The sequence below is a fragment of the Ambystoma mexicanum genome, chromosome 12, assembly GCF_040938575.1.
Source record: "Ambystoma mexicanum isolate Mex_15411 chromosome 12, UKY_AmexF1_1, whole genome shotgun sequence".
NCBI classification, from domain to species: domain Eukaryota; kingdom Metazoa; phylum Chordata; class Amphibia; order Caudata; family Ambystomatidae; genus Ambystoma; species Ambystoma mexicanum.
In genome coordinates, this window is record NC_090936.1 from 14,396,523 (window position 1) to 14,410,186 (window position 13,664).

Consider the following 13,664-nt stretch of genomic DNA (forward strand, 5'->3'; position numbering starts at 1 on the left):
GATTATAATAATATCTACTCCCTAGGATGCATTCACACATGTGGGTGTGGTACTCATTGACATGGAGTGCTTGCTCACAGGGCCTTTTGTTGTGGGGGTCTAATGGGGTTTTCATGATTAAAGGCAAACACAGGTAATGCTTTCCAGATGGTCAAGGCAGGTCTCACAGTGTCTCCACTTCCCCCACAAGGGAACCAGCATGCAGGGCTGAAGTGAAGAAGTGAGTTTGGCAGTTATGTCACTGGAAAAGTAACCAGAGTTTTCCCAAGCCAGCTCAGAACATCCAATGTATCTGTATGACTGAGAGGGCTATTCACTTGTATTGTAATGACAATGTGTAAACCAATACAGAACACAATATTATGCCATGTACATAATAAGGTACTTGTAACTCAGAATACATCCACAGTTGGCCTTTTAAGCATATGTTCTCTGGTACGCAGTTTAGTATTTGCATTTGGGGTCATCTCTTCACAGGCAGCAGAAATGTACAAGCTATAAACCCACGGGGTAATCATCTTGACTTTAAGTGCAGTGCCATGATTTGTAGGACATGAAGTGGCATCTGTTGAAAGGTAATGCTGCTCTATATCTCACCAGTGCTTAGGGTTTTTATATTGCTGTCAATCTAATGTTTCCAGTGCGGCAGTAAAAGTTCCCCATAAATACTGAATAGTTTCAGCATTTCCTGCTGTCAATTTAAAATTATTCACAACAATGTCTTGAGTATGTCTGAAACCGTGTGGATTGGTCGGTGCTGTCTCTCATGGAAGAAATTAATTACCCAGAACCAGCAAGTACACCTTTGTCATGTTAATTGAAAAAGCATACATGTACACATGGCAATGAAACAAGACATTATTCTGGTGCCTACCCACTTTAAATTGAGGCAGGATCCATTTGTCTTGGATTCTCCCGCATAGCCCCAACTTGTGACGGCTTGCTACGGCTAATGGGAGCTGTAGCCTTAAACATCTGTAGTACCAATGTTGCCGATCCCTGCCCTGAGTGCTAAGCCCCCTTTCACCCACACATCATGAAAAGCTCATTAAGAACAATTACTCGTTTTACTTATTGGCTTGAAAGAGTTCTGTAAACTGGACTTCACATTTCCCAGAGGCCTGCACCTGCATCTGTTCATATATGTTGTACTACAACTCCCATGATCCCTACCCCATTGACGATTCCTGATCGGGTTGATGGGGTGTGTAGTGCACAACATCTGAAAAGCCAAAGCTAAGTGGATGCCTTCTAAATACTGTTTGACACATTCTGTTATCGGATTATCCATAAGTGAATGGACTCACTCCAATTTCACAATGAAGATTATTTGAGGAGTGATAACACAATGGTGGTCAGTCAAAAGGCCGAAAAAATAATACCGAATTACAAAAATCTCGAAAAAAAAATATCGAATCATTTATTTATTTATTTATATGTGTTTTTGGGGTCAGGTAAGTAAAAAAAAGGGTTAAAATAAAAAAAAATAGAAAAAAAGGGGAGTTGGGGGGGGAACCCCCCCATTTCGAAAAAAAAAACGTCATAAAAAAAAATTCGAGATTTTTTTTTCGGCCTTTTTTTTCGAGATTTTTTTTTCGAGATTTTAAAGTTCGGTATTATCACTATAAACCTAACACAACATTGGCCGAGACCATTTAAAATGAGAACAGACCTGCTCATTGATTGATTGATTGATTGTTTGATTGTTTATTTATATAGCGCCTATACACAATGTGTTTCAAAGCGCTTCAAGGAGGGAGGGGACAAAGGAAAATACAGTTACATTCAGTAAAAGTCCTTGAAACAATACAGAATGTGAAAAAAAAACTATCGTAATAGGGCTGTCGACATTTCTGATAGTGCAAGTGCATAGGAACAAGTAAGGCAAGAGAGAGGGGAAAAGAAGGAGAACAAAGCAAGCAGTAACATTACTATGTCTGACGACAATTGATGTAGTGCAGGAGGTATACAAGTGGAGGGGTCGGAGGGGGGGACAGGGGATATGAGTGGGGAGAAGGAGATGAACAAGGCACGCTACTGAGCAAATTTGTAAGTGACAAATTTAAAAAGCAGGGGTGGTGGAAGAGGGAGAAGAACAAGGGGGGAGGAGGGGAGACAGACAAGCTGCTATCAAGAGTCAAGGGAACAGATGATAGGAGTAAGTGCTAGGAGGAGGAAGGCTGGGAGGAGGGAGAAATAAGTAGGATGGGGAGTAGGAAGCTAATAGAAGAGGATGGAATTTATGGAGGTGGGAAAGGGGTAGAAGGCAGGTAAGGGTTGTCAGGGGGGTACACAGAGCAGATAAAAAGGGGGGAAGCAAGGCAGGGTGGGGGCACGCAGATACTCACGGGGGTTATGGGGGCACGCAGTCACTCATGGGGGCATGGGGGCACACAGACACTCACGGTGGGGCATGGGGGCACACAGACACTCACGGGGGCATGGGGGCAAACAGACACTCACGGGGGGCATGGGGGCACACAGACACTCACGGGGGCATGGGGGCACATAGACACTCACGGAGGGGGCATGAGGGCACACACTCACGGGGGCATGGGGGCACACAGACACTCAGGGGGGCATGGGGGCACACAGACACTCACGGGGGCATGGGGGCACATAGACAATCACGGAGGGGGCATGGGGGCACACACTCACGGGGGCATGGGGGCACACAGACACTCAGGGGGGCATGGGGGCACAGACACTCACGGGGGCATGGGGGCACATAGACACTCACGGAGGGGGCATGGGGGCACACACTCACGGGGGCATGGGGGCACACAGACACTCAGGGGGGCATGGGGCACAGACACTCACGGGGGCATGGGGGCACACAGACACTCATGGGGGGCATGGGGGCACACAGACACTCACAGGTGGCATGGGGGCACACAGACACTCATGGGGGCCATGGGGGCACACAGACACTCACGGGGACGTGGGGCACACAGACACTCACGGGGGGCATGGGGGCACACAGACACTCATAGGGGCCATGGGGGCACACAGACACTCACGGGGGACGTGGGGCACACAGACACTCATGGGGGGCATGGGGGCACACAGACACTCACAGGTGGCATGGGGGCACACAGACACTCATGGGGGCCATGGGGGCACACAGACACTCACGGGGGACGTGGGGCACACAGACACTCACGGGGGGCATGGGGGCACACAGACACTCACAGGGGGCATGGGGGCACACAGACACTCACGGGGGACGTGGGGGAACACAGACACTCACAGGGGGGCATGGGGGCACACAGACACTCACGGGGGTCGGCGATCCAGTGTACCGTGGTGGACAGAGGTAGACAGGGCCTCATTGATGGCCTTCGGTGTGTGGCCGGCTCCCGCCTCCCGGTTTCAGCCATTGGCTTAAGAGCCAAAGGCTACCAATGGGAAGGGGTGGCGGGAGCTGGCCAAAGGAGCAGGAAAGAAAACATCATCAGCTGTTCAACCACTCCTCAATTATGTATTCATTAGAGTGTAATGAAACCGTGATTAATGGAATGACATTGTCTTTCCAGTTAGCTAAAACTCTGGGCAATGGAAGGCAGCCTGCAAATAAGGAGTGCTATTTAAAATATTTCTATGCATAGACCCTAACAAATATTATATGTTCAAAATGTTGATTTGTTTGTTTAAATAGAAAGATGAGAAGCCCACATGTTGCAAGTTTCTTCTGAGATCGATAAAGTGAGTGCTGTCAATTTGGTCAATAATAACATTTACTACAGTGCTTAGAGGTGGGTTGAACCCTTCACGAGGCACTATATGGAAACTGTTGTGCGTGTTTGATCGTTAAGTTAACAATGACTTGGGTACATATTTCAGAACAAATGTTATTACATCTTTTTTCCTGCTCTCTCATTGGTCGTATAACAGGAAGTATTACACACTCGTTGGGCCCTGTGTGTTTTAACTGTTGACTGTGGCTATTGCTTTACCACGTGTTAAAAGGGCGGAAAAGAGGGGCAGGGTTCAATAGGACAGGTCCTCACATACACAGACAAGGCACGGGGATACAGACGCCTGCTTCACACCTATAATTGCTGGAGTAATGGAAACAATTAGCCCCCAGCATGTTACTCTGTCAGGAAACCTCAAATATCCCTTTCTGGGTTACTTCTTCTGGCTTTTAAACTAAAAGACACGTTTTCTTGGCTGTCAACACAGGGCGCAGGGCTGATGCTGCCAGCTGAAGATTGAGTACCCGCACTGGAAATAGCTGCCCCTCTGGCAGAAGCATATTATATGTCCAGTATGTGGGCACCTCTGTGGAAAGAGGAATCAGACCGCTGGACTTCTGGACACAGCCCGTGTACCCTGAAGCCACATTGCACGTGTGTGCCTTGCTCGTGCTTCAAAAGCGCAGGCATGGTGCAGACACATTTCTTTTTACTGGGAGCATAATGTTCCCTTGTAGATGGGAAAACCAGGTGGACAAGGATTTTAACTCTTTTTATTGTTTATTAAGTTATTGGACAGTCTCGTCTGGGGTAAAACGGGCACAATTAAAACTGTAAACCTCAAAATGCCTGTTCTTCCTTTCAAAATGAGGTTTTCAAAACCAAATACAGACAGGTTCGCCTTATAGGACTAGCCAGTGCAGTTAACTCACTTAGCAGAGACCTGCTCTTGTCAGTTGCCATAAAGAATATTTTTCGGACTAGGGCTGGTGTCTGGAATCTGTGGCTCAACTGACTATTGCTCCCATGGTCCTTCACCAAAGACTATGTTATCATGAGCTGATGGGATTTGCAGTGCAACACATCTACAGAGCTAAATGTTGCATAACCCAAACAGAAAGACAACGTTCTTCACAGGACTGACATGCTAGCCTCTCTATGCAAGATGCATTCAGGAGCCAAACAGTCATCTTGCTTCAACCATTGCAGATTACTGGACATATAGACCTGCTCATATCTCTAGTTCAAAGTCTGAGCAGGACAGGATTACATCAAATGTAATGCATTACCTCTTCTAGCTGACCTTCTTAATTCCCATAGTTGGATATTCTCCAAGGGAAATGGTTTCTCAGTTTTAACTCATTTTCAATAAGAGAGCAGATTTTAACACAACCTTCCAGTAATATTACATGGACGCGGTAACGACATGTAGTTATGGTTAAATTGGTGTTTCCATAGGAAGAGATTTTTTTGGGTGGCTTATAACTTCGCTCCCTCTGGACGAATCCTCACCAAACTTTGCAAAAAAAAGTATATGGCCCACTCTGAATGTTTTTGCAAAGTTTGGAGAGTTTTGGTCCGGGGGGGGGCAAAGTTATAGGGGGGGTCCCAAAACTTTTGTTTTTTCCCTTAGATATAATGGGAAAAAACGTTGTGCATGCCTACAGCCCAAACCGCTGGACGGATTTACACCAAATTTGCGGCAGGAGCGGGGGCTTTGTCCCGAAAGCTTGCTTTTGCAAATTTGGTGTAAAACCGTCCAGTAGTTTTTTTTTTAAATGACCAAAATGTAAGGCAAAAAAATGAGTGATATCTCCGTTAGCTCCGCAGACGGACTTCCCGGTTCGCTCCGCGGACAGTGCCCCGATTGGCCAAGCGGGTTGCGTGATGTCCGTGGACATACGACTTTTTGGCTGATTGGATGGCGTGGTGCGTGAAGCACGTCAGATTTTCTGTGGTGCCCGCCATCTTGCATTCGCGGACGACCGCGGACAATGCGGTGAAACTTGGATTAAAAATTGTATTTAGTGGAGTGTGTTGGTGTGTAAGAGTGTTTGGGGAGGGTGGGGGAGTATGAGATAGGTTCAATTTTTTTTTTTATGTGCTAGACACTTTTGTTGTGTTCGATTTTTCTGCGGACAACACGGCTGTTCTGAAATGTTCGTAAATAAGCAGAATGGATTCGGTGTCAAGTTGAAAGTGTTCTAAGAAAACTCGTGGGGTCCTGGAATGTTCGCAGGGGGTGTCCTGAAGACAGTGTCTGTATTGTTCATTGTCAAGCTGAAAGTGTTCTAAGAACACTCCTGAAATGTTCGTACATAAAGAAAATGGGGGTGTTCTGAGGACGCTGTCCGTATTGTTCGCTGGCAAGTTGAATGTGTTCTAAGAACACTCGCCGTGTCCTGAAATGTTCGAAAATAAACAAAATGGTGGTGTTCTGAGGACGTTCTCCGTATTGTGTGCCTGCTTAGCTGTATCCAATGAGGGAATGGCAGAGAGAATGAGTGTGGAAATGGTAGACAGGCTGTCTAAGAGTTATGCGGTCTGCGGACAGGGCGTGCTACATCCGGGCTTTGCCAGCAAATCCAGCATGGAAAGAAGACTGTAGGGATCACCCAATCAGATGTTGAGGTTGTGGATTTGTGTTCAAAGAGAGTGTGTGTAGTGAAGATGGCAGAAGTGGATAAAGTCAGGGTGTTGGTGCTCTGAGATATGTTTGTGCATGGTTTACAACAGTATGCTCAATGCAGGCATGTTGCAAATAATTTTGATGTTAAAGGAGTGGAGGTCGTGTGGAGCACAGTGCCTGATTGCAATGTACAGGGAATTGTACACGTTTGTGAAGATATGGGCAGGATCAACAGTCCCCATGTGGTAGTTTTGCACTATGGTGCTTTCTGTTTGGGCTATGTCAGTGCCCCTACTTTGTTGGCAGATTTGGAACCCTTGGTTCAAGCAGTAATGAACATCCTTCCAAATGCCAAAGTAATTTTTTCTGGATTAGTACCTAGGGCAATATGGGACAATAGTTCCGTTTTTTTTCTCAGCAAAACAATGCTAGGTGTGTAATCAATCGAGGCATGTGTGCTTTCATGCTTAGAGCTGGTATGTTCTTCTGTAATAATGAGAATATTGATTCCAGTAATGCTGTTTATTTTAAAGAAGATGGCATTTCCTTATCTTTTATGGGAAATGCCATTCTGTTTTGGAATGTAAGGGTTGCTTTGGAGAAGGTTATGTGAAGATTATAGGAGTAAAGTAAGAAAAATAAAAAAAATAAAAATACAAAATAACAGGTGTCTGTCAAGCATCTGCAACCCCCCCCCCCAAAAACGGCTCTTTTCAGAGCCAACCTCCAAGGGGAATTGGGGCACACTATTTAAATTTACATTCACCACGCTCAGATTTTCGATATGTCCGCAGACATGGCGGTAGTCTGCGTACATCGAAATCACTAGCTAGTGGTTCAGTATGTTCTATGTTACATGTATATAAAGTCAGGGATATTATGGTTAAGCTGTGCTACTAAAAACATATGAAATTCAGTAAAAAACTTTGTTAAAGGGACGTTATGGTTAAGTTGTGCTACTAAAAACCTATGAAATTCAGTGAAAAAACTTTGTTAAAGGGAGGTTATGGTTCAAAGTAAAACCGAAAAACCCCTGAAATTCGGCAGTTATGGTAAGATAAGCAACCATAACTCGCGCCACCATGCACTGCTAACATTAACACCCAGGACATCAAAGATGACATCACAAATGTCATTGATGACATCACTGATGACATCACATGGCTGGCTCTCCCTTTTTTTCCTTTACTGACATATCTAGGCCACATAGTTTTCTTCAGTAACAGTCAGGAAGTAAAAATTGAAAAGGTACTATATTTGTAGACTTAGGGTCCAGTCACATCATATGAAACATATACATAGCGGAAGACACAGGCTTGAAAGAGAGCAATCCTTTCTGTGCATGAAGATAATCATTAGGCTTATCAGCACTTTCTCATAGTTTATTTTTATTTTCATTACTGCACTTTCCCTATATATACTCATATTTGTATACATTGTACTCACACTCCTTTCCTTAGGGTCCAGTCACATCATGTGATACACATACATAGGGTAAGTAGCAGCTTTGAAACAGAGCAATCATTTCTCTGCATAAAGATAATCAGTTAAGTTATGAACTCTTTCTGCTACTACTTCTGCTTTTTTGTTTACTTCACTGTCCCTGTATATACTCATATTTGTATGTGTTGTTGTCTCTTTGTGTTTTGTCTGTAATAATTATGTATTAAGTGGGTTTTATTATCTACTTATTACATGTTTCACAGTACGCAAAACACTAATAAGAAAGCAGTTATCATTTCACTATTCAACATGGCAAGATTATGAATATGACACCTTCATCATGTATGCTGCACACACTGCCTATGTTTCTGCATGAGTAGCTTAGTATACTGGATAGAACTTCATAACAGAATACTATTTATATCAATGCATTGCTTAATGCACTAATTAGCTCATGATATTCATCCCAATGATCCTTGACAGTTTTTGGTCAGCATTATAAGAATCCCTTGTACAGAGTTTTCATGAAAGGTAAATGCACATGTGATGTCATCAGTGATGTCATCAATGACATTTGTGATGTCATCTTTGATGTCCTGGGTGTTAGTGTTAGCAGTGCACAGTTGCGCGAGTTATGGTTGCTTATCTTACCATAACTGCCGAATTTCAGGGGTTTTTCGGTTTTACTTTGAACCATAACGTCCCGTTAACAAAGTGGTTTTACTGAATTTGATAGGTTTTTAGTAGCGCAACTAAACCATAACGTCCCTTTTAACAAAGTTTTTTCACTGAATTATAATTGTAGTTGGTTATTTCAAATGCGCTTAATACCCAGAGGTTTCTATGCACGGACCTGTGTTGCTTGCATCCACTTGCTTCCAAGGCACTTATGCTTCCTCCCGAGACAGATAGCCTATCCTCCGGTTTTCTGATGACCTGAATGAACATAAACCATTAGAACCCTAGTCCTCTCTCGCCTGGATCATGCAAACCAACAGCATTCTCCTGGGCATATTGAAAACGTTAATGTTGAGGGTTCAAAGGACACACAGTGACATGTATGATGCCATGGGTGTTGATATTTTCCCTTAATTCACTGCTTGGGCTACCAGTGGCGATTCAAGGCACGTTCAAGGGAATTTCCATGGTGAACTGTGAATTGCGCAACCTCCGCGTCGGCTTCTTGACTAAACCATTTACGTTGCACTAGCTACTCAGGGATATGTGCTCGAACAGTGAACACTTAGGGGTTGTGCCAATATGGAAGAACTCCAAGATTCTGTGGCAAAGCATTTCATGATCTGGCAGTGAAGAATTTAATGAGGTGCCCAAGGTCCATTTCGTGTATTCTGAAGCACGGCTTCTTCAGAAAGAAACAAAGGACTTTCTACTTCTGAAATATCACTGCGCCCTGACGAAGAAGAAATTCCTCATCGTCCTTTAGTAGTATGATCTTGAGCACTGCAAGACTGCCTTGGGGTGATATTGATGAACACATTCTCTACAGGGTAGCACACCCCAACCACACAAACAGTTTCTCCTGCACTGGTAGATATGCACCCAAAAATGTAGTGGATTTGTGACTTATATGTTAGGCAGGGGTATAGTGAAATGCATGTGTAAAGGGGTCAGGGCTAGACTAGATTGATGCGTAAGTGGGTTTAACAGGCAAAAGGAGGAAACCGCCCATTTAATGCTTTTCATTTTTGTCTCTCTGTCGGTCAGTGAGTTTAAATATTGTCTTCAAATAAGTCACCTCTACTCGCTTAACTTACTTCCGAACAGCAAAAGACTTCCTGACCAGATGCTGTTTCAAAGGGGACCTAAAACCAGAAAAAGCTAGTGCTGATACAAATACAATTTGTTAATTTATTCCAAAGTTTGGGTGCCAAGACTGAACATATTTGATCCCCTCTGGCGTGACAGAGCTCTAGGGATGAATAGTGCATGGTCCACTATAGGGCAAGGGTTCCATCCTGGGACATACTACCTGAAATACCTGAGCTGCCCCATAGATTCATTTGAAGATGATGAAAAGAAATGCAAGATGAATTGTCTAATCTGCTAGAAGTCACAACAGGTGACTTGAGCCACCAGGAGTCTGCTAATACATTTCATAGAATATGAAATATTATAAGTGCATTTTAATGGTCCAAGTGACTAGTCACTAAAGGACATAATGCAGTGGTATGAATGACCACATTCCATGTAGCCCATTTATCTTAAAATATCACCCTCTGCAATTGGTTTACACCATTATCAACTATAATGTCAATGAGTTTAACCAGAGATAAGTTGGCACGTTTCCGGTAGGGGTGCGGTGTGGGTGGGGGCAGGGGTTCCTGCTGAGTTTTAGCAGACCCACCTCCATCTTCCCCTTTCCAAGATGGTGTGAGATAGAGTTCATCTAGCCTGAGATGTCATTCAGCCTGAGATGTCATCCAGCCTGAGATGTTATGCAGAGTGTGTGAATGTATGGTTGAAGACATTAAGGGGGTTTGCAACTACCTCAAACGGAACTAGAATGGAAAGGTGGCAATGGTTCTAAAAGGTAATGGAGCTGTTGACAGTAAAAAATAAAACTAGTGGAACTCAGTTCCTGATAGTTGCTATCACTTCAACATCTGTTCAACACTCAACCATCCTCTCTAAGCACACAGGTATTTTAAGGTAGTTTCAGACATCCGGGGAGGATCCGTGTTAAGAAAGTTCCTTAGCTTTCTCCAAGCATGGAAACGGTATATGACGTTTTTACCGACTATAAATGGTCGCAATGACCAACAGTTCTAAAAACGTTACCACCAAAGGTTCGAACACCAAAGTTTGAACCTTTGCTGGTAGCATTGAAAATAAACGGGGGCTGCAGGGGTGTCCCTCACATCTCCCCGCTCACTATACTTCATAGTATAGTGAGCGGGGGTTGCAGGGGACACCCCGCAGCCTTACGTTATAAGAAAAAAAGGACCCTGCAGTGCTGGCTCCCAATCACGGAAGTGAAAGGGAACTGGCACTGCAGAAACCCAGCGTGAAGAGGAAGGTAAGTGATAGTTTACATTTTTCTCATGCGAACATTCCGGCCGCGGCTAATTCAGCTGTGGTCGGATCACTTAGAAACATGGAAACATGTTATTCTGCGACTTAACCTTGATAGTCTCCAAACAGATGATCCCTATAAACATGACAGCCCGAAGAGTCAGAAATGCAAGGTGCCAGTCACTGTTTGGCCAGCACCCAGGAGGGCCAGTGACATCCACATATGCCAACAGATATTCTCTCAGACAACCATTCAAACATTATCCAGCTGACGTCCACATGGATACAGGTGCCTCAACACTGGACCTGGTCGACCAATGACAAATATCCAGCTGTGCTGACGTCATTAGAGACACCACAACATAGTAACGTTAGCCACGAAGCAAACTCCCATCCCTGCAAAAAAGTTACACAGACCCACACGTGCACACAGGAAGAACATGCTTACACAGTACTGTAAAGGACAGATACATATACATGCTGTTGGAAGCCTTTTCGTTAGCGAAACACAGAAACGCAAGAAAAGCAAGAGATGCAGAGCAGGCTTGCAGCCGCTTATTACAACTAACCATTTGGAATGATAGGGTCGTATAAGGAACCTGGAAGAGCCAAGTACCAAGATGATACAATATAGAAATCATAGCACAACTACAATAGAATTGCATGAAGCCACAGGCCTCAGAATATGGGACAAAGGAAAACAGATTTTTCAGCACACTCTCCAGGGCTGGTGCTCGCAACCGAGGTCATAGATGAGCAGAACATTCCTAGCTCCAGGCACAGGGAGCCACCTGAAAAATAGCTGAATAAATCCTCACTAATTGCAGACAGAAAAGCTCAATTTTACGGGCTTCACCCATGTAATCCGGCCGAGCCGATGGCCATTTACCCATGGTGGGTAGAGGAGCAGTTCCCAGCAAAGCAGACAAGAAATGATACACGTGTTGTTTTACAATGTTGCAGCCTGCAGGCACTCTCTAAGACAAAGTGGTTATACCAGTAGCAACAATGGGGACACATAGTCTTTCTCATCACCTTGAGAAGGAACACAGAGTGCTGAGAACAGAGCTGGGTCCCAGGCCTGAGGAGACCCGCTCCAGCCAATCAGGGAACACATATCCAGGGGTGGATGGGAAATGGCAAAGGCCAATGGTAATCCTGCGACCCTGCAGCAATGTAATAGATAGTTTTTGGGGAAGGCTCAGGCAAAGCCACCTGACATGCAAAGGCCAGTCAGTTCATCTCTATAGGTGCCGTCTATAGACACTACTACCCCAGCCACCCAATATTGTAACCTCTTAGGTTTTCAGGGAAGAGCCCCAAATTGTGACATGACACATGCTCAGGAGCTGTGATTGCTGGAGATAATATGTTTCCTGTAGGATCCGCCTTTGTTATGTAAATAAAGTACAATTCTAACTTTCCCTTGGCCGAGTCCTCCATCTGTTTACCGGGGGAGGGTTTGCTGGGCCCTGGGTACTCTGCCAAACAGTGACTGTGTAGCACGAACCACAGTCCTTTGGTATAAATATACAAGCATATTCATTATTTAAGAATTGTGTATAACAAAGGATTGTGGTTTCCATCCCCAGTGTATGCAAATGTTTTTTCCTCGTGATCACTGGAGCATAAGAGATACCGTACCATCTGTATTTTCTATTTTGCCCAATTTAAAAGAAGCCATATGTGGGGACCTCCATGCCAATATTTTGCCAGGAATAGGTCCAGGCAGGGCAAATGGCAAATCATCTCCGGAGACCATGGGCAATGCTGCTTCACCCGGGGCAGGCATGTGGACTGCGTCAGACACGGCAGCGGGAAGAATGGAGAGGTACGCTTACCTAGTATGGTCAGCTGTCGCGGGTGTCCCTGAAGTGGCCGCGAGATTCGATGCAGCCGGCGCTGCTCCACAGAAGCACGAGCATGCCGGAGCAGCAGGAGTAAAGGCTGCAACCATCGGAAAAAAGGAGCCTCTGGAACATGTGACTGCAGCATCATCAGGCAGCCATGAAGGAACAGGCACTTCCCTGCTTAGGGCGTACTGGTGGGCCAGGAAAGGGACAGGAGGAGAGAATTGCGGCCATGACAGGGGGAGGGCCTTACCCTTGAATAAGGAACTGGCTCTGCTAAACAAGGGAGGAGCCGATTGGGTGGAACCAGAGAGCAGGGCTATCAAAGAAGGAAGAATCCCTGCTACATTGTTGCACCATTTGCTTTCTAGGAGTAGAAGCAACCCGGGGATCAGAGAGAGAGGAGCGGTGGGCCTATCCAGAGGAGCAGAAGAGAGGAGAGCAGCCCGTAATCCAGATCAACTATAAGGAGAAGAGCTGCTGGAACTTGAGGGTTGAAGCAACCCGGGGATCAGAGAGAGAGGAGCGGTGGGTCTATCTAGAGGAGCAGAAGAGAGGAGAGTAGCCCGTAATCCAGTGCAACTATACAGAGAAGAGCTGCTGGAACCCAAGGGTTGAAGCAACCCGGGGATCAGAGAGAGAGGAGCGGTGGGCCTATCCAGAGGAGCAGAAGACAGGAGAGTACCCCGTAATCCAGTGCAACTATACGGAGAAGAGCTGCTGGAACCTGAGGGTTGAAGCAACCCGGGGATCAGAGAGAGAGGAGCGGTGGGCCTATCCGGAGGAGCAGAAGAGAGGAGAGTAGCCCGTAATCCAGTGCAACTATACGGAGAAGAGCTGCTGGAACCTGAGGGTTGAAGCAACCCCTTAACCTGTTCCTCCTATTCGTGTTCAATCTTAAAATAAATACTTGACATACAACCACTCTGTGTAGTACGTGCCATCTGTCAATCCTACACAGCAAGAGTAGCTGTGACATTGCTTCTTCATTTTTATGTTTAGAGACCCCTT

At 45.3% G+C, this 13,664-nt stretch overlaps 1 protein-coding gene across 1 annotated transcript in view; it reads left to right on the forward strand.

Annotated features, from left to right (window-relative positions):
- LOC138514445 (uncharacterized) overlaps positions 1-13,218 on the forward strand; it is a 102,515-nt gene extending 89,297 nt beyond the window's left edge. The window contains exon 5 of the mRNA XM_069629955.1: positions 13,025-13,218. Within this exon, the coding sequence (XP_069486056.1) occupies positions 13,025-13,218 (194 nt within the window). The remainder of the gene's footprint in view (positions 1-13,024) is intronic.
- The last annotated feature ends 446 nt before the right edge of the window (positions 13,219-13,664 follow it).